Below are 16,934 nucleotides of genomic sequence, written 5' to 3'. Positions count from 1 at the left end.
CAAGTTGAAGAAATCTTGTTAAATGTTGACAGAATAACTACCAAAATACAGAAGTATGTCCTTAATATTTTTGCAGTGCTATTTCTGTTGAAAAGTTCAAATGATTACATTAGAGATGTGATGTGCCACTTTTCAAGTGTCTGATGGCTTAAATTAATTTGCATTAATTTTTCATATTTTGAATTCTTTTGAAAGGCTTACAAAAAAACTACATTTGAATTGTAATTCCATGCTATTGACAGGACTATTCATTTGAATGAAGTTAGCTTACCATGTTTACAGTATGATAATTGTGATAGAAATGTGAATTTTAGGCACAGAATATTTTTTTACAATTGAACAAGGCAGTAGATTATACAAGCTTGGACAGAAAGTTAATAATGACACCAATTTTTTTTTTTTATGGAATTGTTTAGTGCTGTTTTACCATTTGTTTACTGTAAAAAGTGTTTATACTGTTTATACTTTCAATGAACAAATTGAAGTCTTGTGAAAGGTTGACAGGATAACTGGCATTAACTGTCAAAATAATTTCAAACTATTGAAGTTAGCTTACAGAATAAACATGTCAATCAACCCATATGATTTTTGCTGTAATATTTTTGTTTTGAAAAGTCACTGTGACTGATAGAAAAGTGATGGTTTTAGCAACATTTTAACCTGTCTGAATGCTAATAATCATTTTGCGTCGGGGGGCGAAGCCTGAACCCCCCACCAGGACTTTGTCCTGGACCTACCGGGGCCTGCGGCCCCTGGACCCTGGCTACTAGGTTTTTCTGATTTCAAAAGTTGGCAGGTATGTTATTAAATAAACATAAAAAACACAAGATACACTTACAATTAGTGCACCAACCCAAAAAACCTCCCTCCCCCATTTACACTCATTCACACAAAAGGGTTGTTTCTTTCTGTTATTAATATTTCTGGTTCCTACATTATATATCAATATATATCAATACAGTCTGCAGGGATACAGTCCGTAAGCACACATGATTGTATTTTTTATGACGAAAAAATAAATAAATAAATAAATAAAACATATCCACCCCCCCCACCTGGTCCATGGGACAAACTTTCAAGCGTTGACCGGTCCGCAGTTACAAAAAGGTTGGGGACAACTGCTTTACACCACTGCATCCCACGCTTTGCATTGGACTTGGTGACATACTTGCCAACCCTCCCAGATTTTCCGGGAGACTCCCGAAATTCAGCGCCTCTCCCGAAAACCTCCCGGGACAAATTTTCTCCCGAAAATCTCCCGAAATTCAGGCGGACTCAGGTCCATGAGGACCTGAGTCCGCTAACCCACAATATAAACAGCATACCTGCCCAATCACGTTATAACTGTAGAATGATGGAGGGCGAGTTCTTGGTTTCTTATGTGGGTTTATTGTTAGGCAGTTTCATTAACGTCCTCCCAGCGCGGTAACTACACACAACAACAGCAGTCACGTTTTTGTCTACCGTAAAGCAGTTCGTCTGCCGTAAACAGCAATGTTGTGACACTCTTAAACAGGACAATACTGCCATCTAGTGCATTTGATGAAAGCACTTTTGTGCGTGCCACACATCAATGCATCATCAGAGAGGGCGTTCAGCATGGTTCGAAAAAAAGTGACACAGAATAGAACAAGGATGGACAATTCAACCCTTAACTCAACAATGAGTAGATGAGTGTTATGTGTGTGTATATGTGTAAATAAATGAACACTGAAATTCAAGTATTTATCTTTTATATATATATATATATATATATATATATATATATATATATATGTATATATATATGTCTTAATAAGGTTATCCAAAAAATAGTGCTCGATACCGTAGTAGAGCGCAATATATGTATGTGTGGGAAAAAAAATAGGTAACACATGAGCCAATCACCACGCCCCTACGCCAGCCTGTACCCACCCACTCTGTGCCCTATATAAACCATGGTATGTGAATACTCCCATTAAAATCTCCTGATGATTGAGGGAACCCCCCTCATGAAACAGGCCTGTAGAGATGAAATAGTCTTGTGATTTTTTTTTCCCCACACATACATATATATATATATATATATATATATATATATATATATATATATATATATATATATATATATATATATATATATATATATATATATACATATATATATATATATATGTATATATATATATATATATATATATATATATATATATATATATATATGTATATAATAAAATAAATATGTATATAATAAAATAAATATATATATACGTATATATATATATATATTTATATAATAAAATACACATATATACATATGCGTATATATATATATATATATATATATATATATATATATATATATATATATATATATATATATATATATATATATAGCTAGAATTCACTGAAGGTCAAGTATTTCTCATATATATATATATATATATATATATATATATATATATATATATATGTATATAATAAAATAAATATGTATATAATAAAATAAATATATATATACGTATATATATATATTTATATAATAAAATACACATATATACATATGCGTATATATATATATATATATATATATATATATATATATATATATATATATATATATATATATATAGCTAGAATTCACTGAAGGTCAAGTATTTCTCATATATATATATATATATATATATATATATATATATATATATATATATATATATATGAAATACTTGACTTGGTGAATTCTAGCTGTAAATATACTCCTCCCCTTTTAGCCACGCCCCCCCACCACCCCCACCCCCACCCCCGTCCCCCCACCTCCCGAAATCGGAGGTCTCAAGGTTGGCAAGTATTCTTGGTGATGTATGGCTTAGATGCAGCCGCACGGCCATGGAAACCCATTCCATGAAGCTCTCTGCGTACTGTACGTGGGCTAATTGGAAGGTCACGTGAAGTTTGGAGCTCTGTAGCAACTGACTGTGCAGAAAGTCTTGGCACTATGCGCTTCAGCATCCGCTGACCCCTCTCCGTCAGTTTACGCGGCCTACCACTTGGTGGCTGAGTTGCTGTTGTTCCCAAACTCTTCACTTTTCTTATAATAAAGTTGACTTTGGTATATTTAGAAGCGAAGGAAATTTCACGACTGGATTTGTTGCACAGGTGGCATCCTATGACAGTTGCACGCTGGAAATCACTGAGAGCGGCCCATTCTTTCGCAAATGTTTGTAGAAACAGTCTACATGCCTAAGTGCTTGATTTTATACACCGGGCCCAGTGATTAGGACACCTGATTCTCGTCATTTGGATGGGTGGCCAAATACTTTTGGCATTAAATGCGAGGCACTTTCAGTATTCAGATGCAGTTGCTGTTTTGGAGTTCCCCAGTGTTGTTGCTGACATACCACTGGCAGCTTATTGATACTTGTAACGCAAAGGATGTTTCTTTATATCTATTGTTGAGTCTGCTCGGGGGCCAGTCACTGTTTATTTGTGTCCCTAATGTGGAGAGAATTCCATGAGAAAAGCTCAGGTTCGAGTTGACCGACTGACTTCCATTTGTTATCTCCGTGTTTGTGCGTGTGAACATGTGCTTTTCCCACAGTCGCGCTGTCACTGGATACAACATTAGGCACGGCTCTACCAGGGCTTTGTCAAAAAAAATAAGAAACCCAGAATATTAGAAACCACTCTCTGTTGTATTGTATTGATGATAATAGTGCTATTTCCAGAGGTGGGTAGTAACGCGCTACATTTACTCCGTTACATCTACTTGAGTAACTTTTGGAATAAATTGTGCTTCTAAGAGTAGTTTTAATGCAACATACTTTTACTTTTACTTGAGTATATTTATAGAGAAGGAACGCTACTTTTACTCCGCTACTTTTATCTACATTCAGCTCGCTACTAATTTTTATCGATCTGTTAATGCACGCTTTGTTTGTTTTGGTCTGTCAGACAGACCTTCAAAGTGCCTGCCTTACTGGTGACGTTTCACTTCGTTCCACCAATCAGATGCAGTCACTGGTGACGTTGGACCAATCAAACAGAGCCAGGTGGTCACATGACCTGACTTAAACAAATTGAAAAACTTATCGGGGTGTTACCATTTAGTGGTCAATTGTACGGAATATGTACTGTACTGTGCAATCTACTAATAAAAGTTCCAATCAATCAATCAAAAGTGTGAAGGAAAAAAGACCCTTTTTTATTTCAACCATACATCCCGTCAAAAGCCTAAAGACTGACTGCACAGTTCCTGTCTTCACAATAAAAGTGCCGCTCCATCGCGCCTGCGCTTTCAAAACAAGAGTCTCTGAAAGCCAGCGCAAACAAGCTAGCAAGCTAAGGAGTTGGACGCCAATATATTTCGTGTAAAGTGTATAAAAACGAATATGGAAGCTGGACAAATAAGATGCCAAAAACCCACCACTTTCATGTGGTATTACCGTAGACAGAAAGGAGGAACTTTTCTTCTCCTCCATTTGAAAACGTGGACGTTATCAGCACTACTGTCTGATTACAATCAATGCAAGTCATCAGAATCAGGTAATACACCAACTTATATTCTAGTCTTCATGAAAGAAAGGAATCTATATGTTAAACATGCATGTATATTCATTAAAACATCTTTAACATGTAAACAAAAACAGCAAAATAAATACATATAAATTATATACTGTATATATCAATGTATATGTATGTATATATATATATATATATATATATGTATGTGTGGGGAAAAAAATCACAAGACTATTTCATCTCTACAGGCCTGTTTCATGAGGGGGGCACCCTCAATCGTCAGGAGATTTTAATGGGAGCATTCGCATACCATGGTTTATATAGGGCACAGAGTGGGTGGGTACAGGCTGGCCTAGGGGCGTGGTGATTGGTTCATGTGTTACCTAGGAGGTGTTTCCGTCTATGGCGGCATGTTGTTACAATTTCGCTGCGCTTGTTGAGGGATGACAGGTCTGGACGGTAGATAATAAACAGTTTCTCTTTCAAGCATAGGTTGCATCTTTTATTACCACTATTGTAAGGTGTGCTGGATGCAAGAATTTGCCATGTTATTGAATATTCAACATTATTGCCGTCGACCCCCAGTCAGAACGACTCCAAAACCAACAAAGCATGTAACTGTCGAAAGAAACCTGATTGCCCCCTCAACGGGGGATGCTTACAAACATCAGTTGTCTACCAATCTAAGGTAATACGCAAGGACATTAACACATCCGACACATATGTAGGATTAACCGAGGGTGAATTCAAAACCAGATGGAACAATCACAAGGCTTCTTTCAGGAACAAAAACCTGCGAAATACCACAGAACTCAGCAAACACATTTGGGACCTCAAAGACAATAATGTTGAATATTCAATAACATGGCAAATTCTTGCATCCAGCACACCTTACAATAATGGTAATAAAAGATGCAACCTATGCTTGAAAGAGAAACTGTTTTTTATCTACCGTCCAGACCTGTCATCCCTCAACAAGCGCAGCGAAATTGTAACAACATGCCGCCACAGACGGAAACACCTCCTAGGTAACACATGAACCAATCACCACGCCCCTAGGCCAGCCTGTACCCACCCACTCTGTGCCCTATATAAACCATGGTATGCGAATGCTCCCATTAAAATCTCCTGACGATTGAGGGTACCCCCCTCATGAAACAGGCCTGTAGAGATGAAATAGTCTTGTGATTTTTTTCCCCACACATACATATATTGCGCTCTACTACGGTATCGAGCACTATTTTTTGGATAACCTTATTAACACACATATATATATATATATATATATATATATATATATATATATATATATATATATATATATATATATATATATATATATGTGTGTGTGTGTATGTTACTCATCAGTTACTCAGTACTTGAGTAGTTTTTTCACAACATACTTTTTACTTTTACTCAAGTAAATATTTGGGTGACTACTCCTTCCTTTTACTTGAGTAATAAATCTCTAAAGTAACAGTACTCTTACTTGAGTACAATTTCTGGCTACTCTACCCACCTCTGGCTATTTCTATTGGTATTTGTATTGCTCCATTTCTAGTGTGATATTGTTCATTGTCATTTCTGTGTTATTAATATTTATTTCACTGCTTCTTTGCTATAACTTTTACCATCATATTTGTACATATCCTATTTTGCTGATGTTGTTATTGTTGTGTTTGCTGTTGTCGTTGTCTCTCTGTCTTATCCCCCTCTTGTCCCCGCAATTTCCCCCTCTTTTTTTCTCTTTCTATCCCCTCCCGGCTGCACCAAATGATAATATAAATTAGAGATGTCCAATAATATCGGCCTGCCGATATTATCGGCCGATAAATGCTTTAAAATGTAATATCGGAAATTATCGGTATCGTTTTTTTTATTATCGGTATCGTTTTTTTTTTGTTTGTTTGTTTTTTTTTAAATTAAATCAACATAAAAAACACAACATACAATTACAATTAGTGCACCAACCCAAACAAAACTCCCTCCCCCATTTACACTCATTCACACAAAAGTGTTGTTTCTTTCTGTTATTAATATTGTGGTTCCTACATTATATATCAATATATATCAATACAGTCTGCAAGGGATACAGTCCGTAAGCACACATGATTGGTCCACTAATAGTACTAACCTTTAACACTTAATTTGACTCATTTTCATTAATTACTAGTTTCTATGTAACGGTTTTTATATTGTTTTACTTTCTTTTTTTTAATTCAAGAAAATGTTTTTAATTTATTTATCTTATTTTATTTGATTAATATTTTTAAAAAAAGGACCTTATCTTCACTCATACCTGGTTGTCCAAATTAGGCATAATAATGTGTTAATTCCACGACTGTATATATCAGTATCGGTTGATATCGGTAATTAAAGAGTTGGACAATATCGGAATATCGGATATCGGCAAAAAGCCATTATCGGACATCCCTAATATAAATACATTTAATAAAGTCAAATACAAATAAGACAACAAGAGAAGTATCCCACACTTCTCTTTTGTAAAGTAAATGTGTACAGCCGATATCAACTATATGATTTGCCTGAGTAGCGAAACAGGACAAAAAGGGGAAAAAAAAGAAACCACTCTCGGTATAATAAACAATAAACAACACAATAAATAACAATAAAACTGAACCAAGTAATCATTTAACGTTTGTTCCCCCATTCAGAAGTAGACATTCTGGGTAGAGATGTCCGATAAATGCGTTAAAATGTAATATCGGAAATTATCGGTATCGCTTTTTTATTATCGGTATGGTATTTTTTTTAATTTTTTTTTATTTTATTAAATCAACATAAAATACACAAGATACACTTACAATTAGTGCACCAACCCAAAAAAACTCCCTCCCCCATTCACACTCATTCACACAAAAGTGTTGTTTCTTTCTGTTATTAATATTCTGGTCCCTACATTATATATCAATATATATCAAGATTCAAGATGCTTTATTGTTGTCCATTCCTTAACATGTACAAGACACATAAGAACTGAAATTTCATTTTCGGCACAGTCCCACTAAGAGCAGACATACGTTACAAGGTGACAAGACGGGACCGCCTACGGATCAGCCACTTACGGCGCTCCTTAAAAAAGGTGGGGAAAAAGGTGACATTGGGAAAGGGGGAAGAGTAAAAAAAATATCAGTCCAGACTATCAATACAGTCTGCAAGGGATACAGTCCGTAAGCACACATGATTGGTCCACTAATAGTACTAACCTTTAACACTTAATTTTACTCATTTTTATTAATTACTAGTTTCAATGTAACTGTATTTATATTGTTTTACTTTCTTTTTTATTCAAGAAAATGTTTTTAATTTATTTATCTTATTTTATTATATTAATTTTTTTTTAAAGTACCTTATCTTCACCATACCAATTGTCCAAATTAGGCATAATAATGTGTTAATTCCACGACTGTGTATATCGGTTGATATCGGTATCGGTTGATATCGGTATCGGTAATTAAAGAGTTGGACAATATCAGAATATCGGCAAAAAGCCATTATCGGACATCCCTAATTCTGGGCTTCTATGTGCTGTATTTCGTGTCTCGTCGTCATTTTTGGGGTGTCTTTAAAGGCCAGAGAAAAGAGTCTGTACTCTCTAGGGAGTTCCACAGGGGTCAATCTTAGAACCACCACCATTTTTTTTTTGTAGAAGTCTAATTTTACAAATTTTACAAGAAGTTTGTGTTCATCTTGAAGATCCGGCATGGGAAAAGATCAAACCATCTCCGAGATGTTACGACATTTTTAGTAGCAGGTGAAGTGTTTTAATTTGGACCCGAGATGTACAGTACACGCCAAACGTTCGGACACACCTTCTCATTTGTTTTCTTTATTTTCATGACTATTTACGTTGTAGATTGTCACTAAAGGCATCAAAACTATGACAGCTGTGAAGTGAAAACCATTTCAGGGGACTACCTCTTGAAGCGCATCGAGAGAAATGCTTTAATATGTATTATCGGAAATTATCGGTATCGGTTTCAAAATTATCGGTATCGGTTTCAAAAAGTAAAATATATGACTTTTTAAAACGCCGCTGTGTACACGGACGTAGGGAGAAGTACAGAGCGCCAATAAACCTTAAAGGCACTGCCTTTGCGTGCCGCCCCAGTCACATAATATCTACGGCTTTTCACACACACAAGTGAATACTTGTTCCACAGTCACACTGAGGGTGGCCGTATAAACAACTTTAACACTGTTACAAATATGCGCCACACTGTGAACCCACACCAAACAAGAATGACAAACACATTTCGGGAGAACATCCGGCACCGTAACACAACATAAACACAACAGAACAAATACCCAGAACCCCTACAATATACACCCCCCGCTACCCCCGTTTCAGCGTTTCGTAATGGCACCATCTTCTGGATTTAAAAAATCACTATTTATGACCTGCAGATAAAATTAAAAGTTAGAAAAGTTCACTTTTTCTTTCAAACGCCTGTAGAAGTCGCCCTCTAGCGGGTCCTCCTGACCACCACACACTGGCACGAGAGTCCGGTATTCAGGTTGGATCAAGTCTTTTATTTTCATCCACCGGTATGATTTGCTTTTCGGCAGTATATAGATAGGACTTTTCAGTCCGGTGTGTCTCTGCTTTGCTCTCTAGTGTCTCTCTTTTGCTCCAACTCCAACCACGTGTCTCGTCCCGGCTGCTGCTAATAAGGGCGACAGGTGAAGAAAAGAAAAAACATTTCCCTTATTTTATGCCAAAATGTTGTCCAATACTTCGGAACTTTTATTTGGGGGCGGCATGGCGTAGTGGGTAGAGCAACCGTGCCAGAAACCTGTGGGTTGCAGGTTCGCTCCCCGCTTCTTACCATCCAAAAATCGCTGGCGTTGTGTCCTTGGGCGGGACACTTCACCCTTTACCCCCGGTGCCACTCACACCGGTGAATTGAATGATGAATGATAGGTGGTGGTCGGAGGGGCCGTTGGCGCAAATTGCAGCCACGCTTCCGTCAGTCTACCCCAGGGCAGCTGTGGCTATGAAAGTAGCTTACCACCACCAGGTGTGAATGAATGATGGGTTCTACATGTAAAGCGACTTTGGGTACTTAGAAAAGCGCTATATAAATTCAAGTTATTATTATTATTATTATTATTATTAGATAACCAGCCCCAGCTGGGCAATCCACTCACCTGCCGCTGGCTTCGAGGCCGGTCCTTACACACCCTGCTCTGTGGCAGGCCCGCAGACCACGCCCCCCTCCACAGCCAAGGAATAGGAATATACAACGTACAATTGAAGTCAATAAGCCAACAGGAAAAGAACAACATTTCCCTTATTTTATGCCAAAATGTTGTTCAATACTTCGGAACTTTTCTTAGTTTTTAGATCAATGACGGTGACGAAAAACCGAAGTCAGTTGACCCATCATCACCAGGGTCAATAAAGGGCTGACATTTTCGCTGCTTTTATCCCCGCAGGGCTCCGAGGTCCTCTCTCAGGATGGAACTCTCTCGATACAGGACGTGTCCTACACTAAAGCCGGAGACTACATGTGTGTCGGAGCCGTGCCGTCGGTGCCGAGACTGACAGCCCAGTCGAGCGTCACCCTCACTGTCAAAGGTACCTCATGGACACTACAAAATAATAGAGATGCACCTGTTGGGAGTGCATTCCATATTGATGTGGCATAGAAGGAGAATGAGTTAAGACCTTTGTTAGATCGTAATCTGGGTTTGACGTGGTTATGGAGGTCATTTACGTTATGGAATTAGTTTGACATGTACTTCGGTATCAGGGAGGTGTAGCGGATTTTATAGACCAGGCTCAGTGCAAGTTGTTTTACTCTGTCCTCCACCCTGAGCCAGCCCACTTTGGAGAAGTGGGTAGGAGCGAGGTGGGATCTGGGGTGGAGGTCTAGAAGTAATCTGACTAGCTTGTTCTGGGATGTTTGGAGTCTAGATTTGAGGGTTTTGGAGGTGCTGGGGTTACCAGGAGGTGCATGCGTAATCGAAAAAGGGTTGAATGAGAGTTCCCGCAAGAATCCTCATGGTTAATGATCATTTCTATAACAGCACTTTAGTGTTTATCTACAGAACCTAAAACCAGTGACGTTGGGACGTTGTGTAAATCATACTTGCCAACCCTCCCGGATTTTCCGGGAGACTCCCGAAATTCAGCGCCTCTCCCGAAAACCTCCCGGGACAAATTTTCTCCCGAAAATCTCCCGAAATTCAGACTGTAGACTTCAGAACAGACTCACACACTTGACGTCAGGTGCGCAACACCACGTAAATCGTTGGCCAACCAAAAAGTAACCCCAGTACGCTATAGCCAACATTCACCAGGAGATGGCAACAGACAAACATAGATCACTCTATTACATTCCTCCCCTTTTAGAATTGTAGAAGTTACTCAAAATAAATAAACAACCCAACCAAAAAATGCAGCAGCTCAATTAAAAAACTGTACTCAAGCCACATTCTTTTTTTTTTTTTTTTTAGTACTTATCTCTTAACCCTCATTTGTAAACAATGACATGCTTATTATACAAACAGTATTTGTACACCTTTAACGCAGATTTTTATACTGTCTTCAGAGATTCCGTTTTTTTGGTGGTACTCGAAACCTTTCTGGGTACCTGCGAAAGGGTGTTCAGCATGGTTAGAAAAATAGTGACAGAGAATAGAACGAGGATGGACAATTCAACCCTTAACTCAACAATGAGTAGATGAGTGTTATGTGTGTGTATATGTGTAAATAAATGAACACTGAAATTCAAGTATTTTTTTTATTATATATATATATATATATATATATATATATATATATATATATATATATATATATATATATATATATATATATTTATGTATATATATATATATATATATATATATATATATATATATATATATATATATATATATATATATATATATATATATATATATATATATATATATATATAGCTAGAATTCACTGAAAGTCAAGTATTTCTTATATACATATATATATATATATATATATATATATATATATATATATATATATATATATATATATATATATGAAATACTTGACTTGGTGAATTCTAGCTATATATATACTCCTCCCCTCTTAACCACGCCCCCCACCTCCCGAAATCGGAGGTCTCAAGGTTGGCAAGTATGGTGTAAATGGTAAATAAAAACAGAAAACAATGATTTGCAAATCCTTTTTAACTTATATTCAATTGAATAGACTGCAAAGACAAGATACTTAATGTTCAAACTGGTCAACTTTATTATTTTTTGTAAAAATTAGCTCGTTTGAAATTTGATGCCTGCAACATGTTTCAAAAAAGCTGGCACAAGTGGCAAAAAAGACTGGGAAAGTTGAGGAATGCTCATCAAACACTTATTTGGAACATCCCACAGGTGAGCAGGCTAATTGGGAACAGGATTGGGTATAAAAGCAGTTTCCATGAAATGCTCGGTCATTCACAAACAGGGATAGGGCGAGGGTCACCACTTTGTGAACAAATGTATAAGCAAATTGTCCAACGGTTTAAGAACAACATTTCTCAACCAGCTATTGCAAGGAATTTTGGAATTTCACCGTCTACCGTCCGTAATATCATCAAAAGGTTCAGTTCCCATTTTACAGATCCTCTTTGATCTGTGATTCACATTGGTTCTGTTTTGAAGTCATGGTCCGCAACATCCACTGCAAAAAGTCAGTGTTCAAAAACAAGGGGAAAAAAATTTAAAAATGAGGGGTATTTTACTTGAACTAAGCAAATTTATCTGGTAATAGAACAAGAAAATTTGGCTTGTCAAGACTTTCCAAAACAAGTAAAATTACCCCAAAAATACCTTAAAATAAGTATATTCTCACTAATAACAAGTGCACTTTTCTTGGTAGAAAAAACAAATATGAGACCTTTTTGAAAAATATACTTAAATTACCGTATTTTTCGGAGTATAAGTCGCACCTGCCGAAAATGCATAATAAAAAAGGAAAAAAACATATATAAGTCGCACTGGAGCCCAGCCAAACTATAAAAAAAACTGCGAGTTATAGTCCGAAAAATACGTTAAGTAAATGCTAGTGCCATTATCTTGACATAATAATATGCGCACGGCATTACATTTCTTGAAACCAGCAAACTTATACTAAAAACTAATTAATTGTTCTTAATGGAAAGGCAGCAAGGCAACTGCTTGTTACTCTGGGGGTCTCCTATCCGCTCAGGCAAATCATATTGTCTAAAAATGCATTTTTCCATCGATAACATGACATCATCGCGCCAAGTGCGTGCTCTTTCAGTCAATTAGTGCGCATATATATACAGCCCGGCCCCCGGCCAAAACATTTTCAATTGTAATTTTGAAGAATTCATCTGAATGTGCATGAACTATTTCTGTTCAAAATAGTTAAATGTTTAAATATTAACTGTCCGTTTACTGTACTGTGGCAACTGTACTACTATATGAGTACGTATTTTCTATTGTTTCATTGAAAATAAAACTGCAAATTCCATCCGTTTTAATTATATATTTTTTCATGCTTGAAATAAGAAATTATTACTTTAAAAAAGCAGTTTTATACTTGTGAGTGTTGATGACACAGCTTTGCAACACTTGATATTCTAGTTTCAAGCATGTTTTACTCAATATAGGTCATCAAATCTCAGCAACAAGCTGTAATATCTTACTGAGATCATTTAGATCACTTAAAACAAGTAAAACACTCTAACATAAAATCTGCTTAGTGAGAAGAATGATCTTATCAGACAGAAAATAAGCAAATATCACCCTTATTTGAGATATTTCATCTTACTTAGATTTCAGTTTTTGCAGTGCATCTATTTGAGGGTTACTTTCCAATAACAAGCTTGTGCATGCCAACAGGATGTAACAATGCACGTTAGTCAGGAAGGACATAACACAGTTGGAGGAAGCTGCTAAGCGAGGGCGTCGCTTCCCTACCTCGTCGGATACGCCCCGACATTGCTAATGTCATTTTTTTTTTTTTTTTTTGGTGCTATTTAGGAAAGCCAATGATCGAGGCGCCTATCGCCGGAGAAGTGTCCAAGGAAGGAGACATGGTGACCCTCAGGTGCTCGGCCTACGGGTCCCCCGCCCCTCAGTTCACCTGGAAGCCCTCAGGAAAAGAGGTAGGAGGGGGAATCATTTCCAAAGTGAAGCAATAAAAAAAAAAACAGATCAACTGAACTTCACACGGGTTCACTGAGCTCGGGAGGGATACAAAAAAAAATAAAATAAAAAAAAAAGTCCCGTTTTAATCGTACATTTAACAAATCATGTGCTGAATTTGTGAGAAGAAAAGCCCACAGGCCGGGTGCTGCTTGGCATGGCATGAAGTAAAATAATAAAACAGGATAAAAAGATAATGAGTCCTCTTTAACTTGGCTCGTTTCATGTGCGAATGCTGACGACGGCAGTTTTGCAGCATTGAAAAGGGTGTTGGCTTTTGCACAAATATCCATGTTTTTAAGAGTTCAAAGAAGTTTGTGCTTTGAAAAAAAATATCATCACCCACTAGCGGTGTGACGGTACGCCAGTGGTTCTCAAACTTTTTTTGTCATCCCCCACTTTGGACAAGGGGGAGTTTTCAAGCCCCACCTGCCCCCATCGCCCCAACAGAGCGCTAATGCCAAGCTTTAACATTTTCAAATTTATTGAACATCAAGTTGTATACATTCAAACTCAATAACATAAAATAACATTAAGTTCAATAATAAATAAAATAACTGTGCAGCTGTGGTATAACTTGCATCAAGTTCAACAATAAATAAAAAAAAGTGTTATAACTTGCATCACGTTCAATAATAAATCAAAAAAAGTGTTATAACTTGCATCACGTTCAATAATAAATCAAAAAAAGTGTTATAACTTGCATCAAGTTCAATAATAAATCAAATAAGTGTTATAACATGCATCAAGTTCAATAATAAATCAAATAAGTGTTATAACATGCATCAAGTTCAATAATAAATCAAAAAAAGTGTTATAACTTGCATCACGTTCAATAATAAATCAAAAAAAGTGTTATAACTTGCATCAAGTTCAATAATAAATCAAATAACTTGCATCAAGTTCAATAATAAATCAAAAAAAGTGTTATAACTTGCATCAAGTTCAATAATAAATCAAAAAGTGTTATAACTTGCATCACGTTCAATAATAAATCAAAAAAAGTGTTATAACTTGCATCAAGTTCAATAATAAATCAAATAACTTGCGTCAAGTTCAATAATAAATCAAAAAAAGTGTTATAACTTGCATCAAGTTCAATAATAAATAAAACAAAAGTGTTATAACTTGCATCAAGTTCAATAATAAAAAAAAGTGTTATAACTTGCATCACGTTCAATAAGAAATCAAAAAAAGTGTTATAACTTGCATCAAGTTCAATAATAAATAAAACAAAAGTGTTATAACTTGCATCAAGTTCAATAATAAATCAAAAAAAGTGTTATAACTTGCATCAAGTTCAATAATAAATCAAATAACTTGCATCAAGTTCAATAATAAATACAATAAAAGTGCCACTTTGCAATCTTTGCAACATAAAAAAGGAGGAGCTATGCATTTGGCAAGACAGGGCAAGTGACAGCACTTTCCCCCAGGAGAGCCACCTTGCTTCACTGTGAAACAGCACGGCTGTATGATCAGCTCCCATTTCCTCACACAGTGCAGAGAACAGTCGCACTTTCAGTGGTCGTGTTTTGATCAAATTTACCGCGCTCACAACATCTGTTAAAACCTCATTGAGTTCGGGGCTGAGCTGCCTTGACGCGAGTGCTTCCCGGTGAATGACACAGTGTGTGCCCGTCACATTTTTGTTTCTCTGCAGGCGCTGGCTCTGGCTCGACGACCTTTGAGGTGCGAGTCACAAATGTATATATTTGTGTAATTGTGATCCACACATTAGCCTGCTACCCATCCGCGCGAAAGTTTGTTCCGCTTAGCCCCGCCCCCATTAGTTACTGTTGCTATGTCTGTCAAACTTTCGCTCGTACCGAGAAATATAAAGCCTACAGTAAAAATAAGTACCGGTAATTTCCATTTATTTATATAGCGGATTTCACAGACAGAATCACAAAGTGATTTACAGTGTGTATAGAAAATGAAAGCATAGTAAAAAAAAATAATCTAAGAATATAATAATTTAAAAAAAAAATTTAAAGTGAAATTTCCTCCCGTTCCTCGCGCCCCACCTGTCATGTCTCTATTCCCCACCAGTGGGGCGCGCCCCACACTTTGAGAAACGCTGCGGTACGCCAATATCACAGTTCCGGTACGTACTTTGCCTTTAACCCTCAGGTTAAAGGCAAACAATCAGTACATTTTTGCTGTGTTACATTTTACATGATTTTCCAAAGGCTTTTTTATTCCATGTTACATTTAGAAAAAATGTCAATGTCCAATTCTGCCGATACACTGGCAGTTATTCAACAACACCCCAAAGCCAAACAGGACACTTAAACCTCTAAAGGCTTAGTGGCCACATGCAAGGACAGCACCTTTTAGCTCTTATTTCCAAAATTGTGTACACTACTGAATTGGGGTCTTATGGCCACTTATGTGGACACTTATACTGCCATCTGGTGGTGTCAGAAGAGTATAACATACAATGAATTTTGGGAAAAAAAATCTAACATAATATTATGAGAGTCCAGTCCATAGTGGATCTAACATAATAGTGTGAGAGTCCAGTCCATAGTGGATCTAACATGAGAGTCCAGTCCATAGTGGATCTAACATAATATTATGAGAGTCCAGTCCATAGTGGATATAACATAATAGTATGAGAATCCAGTCCATAGTGGATCTAACATAATATTATGAGAGTCCAGTCCATAGTGGATCTAACATAATAGTATGAGAATCCAGTCCATAGTGGATCTAACATAATATTATGAGAGTCCAGTCCATAGTGGATCTAACATAATAGTGTGAGAGTCCAGTCCATAGTGGATCTAACATAATATTATGAGAGTCCAGTCCATAGTGGATCTAACATAATAGTATGAGAATCCAGTCCATAGTGGATCTAACATAATATTATGAGAGTCCAGTCCATAGTGGATCTAACATAATAGTGTGAGAGTCCAGTCCATAGTGGATCTAACATAATATTATGAGAGTCCAGTCCATAGTAGATCTAACATAATAGTGAGAGTCCAGTCCATAGTGGATCTAACATCATAGTGTGAGAGTCCAGTCCATAGTGGATCTAACATAATAATGTGAGAGTCCAGTCCATAGTGGATCTAACATAATAGTGTGAGAGTCCAGTCCATAGTGGATCTAACATAATATTGTGAGAGTCCAGTCCATAGTGGATCTAACATAATAGTGTGAGAGTCCACTCCATAGTGGATCTAACATGAGAGTCCAATCCATAGTGGATCTAACATAATAGTGAGAGTCCAGTCCATAGTGGA

At 36.6% G+C, this 16,934-nt stretch overlaps 1 protein-coding gene across 3 annotated transcripts in view; it reads left to right on the top strand.

Annotated features, from left to right (window-relative positions):
• The window catches only part of bcam (basal cell adhesion molecule (Lutheran blood group)), a 267,906-nt gene that overhangs the window by 211,955 nt on the left and 39,017 nt on the right, over window positions 1-16,934 (top strand). For all 3 annotated transcript variants that reach the window (XM_061958778.1, XM_061958777.1, XM_061958776.1), the window contains exons 10-11: window positions 9,958-10,099; window positions 13,513-13,637. In XM_061958778.1, coding sequence (XP_061814762.1) covers window positions 9,958-10,099; window positions 13,513-13,637 — 267 coding nt within the window. The remainder of the gene's footprint in view (window positions 1-9,957; window positions 10,100-13,512; window positions 13,638-16,934) is intronic.

This window comes from Nerophis lumbriciformis, linkage group LG04 (genome assembly GCF_033978685.3).
Source record: "Nerophis lumbriciformis linkage group LG04, RoL_Nlum_v2.1, whole genome shotgun sequence".
NCBI classification, from domain to species: Eukaryota; Metazoa; Chordata; class Actinopteri; order Syngnathiformes; family Syngnathidae; genus Nerophis; species Nerophis lumbriciformis.
This window is presented reverse-complemented; position numbering and strand designations above follow the sequence as displayed.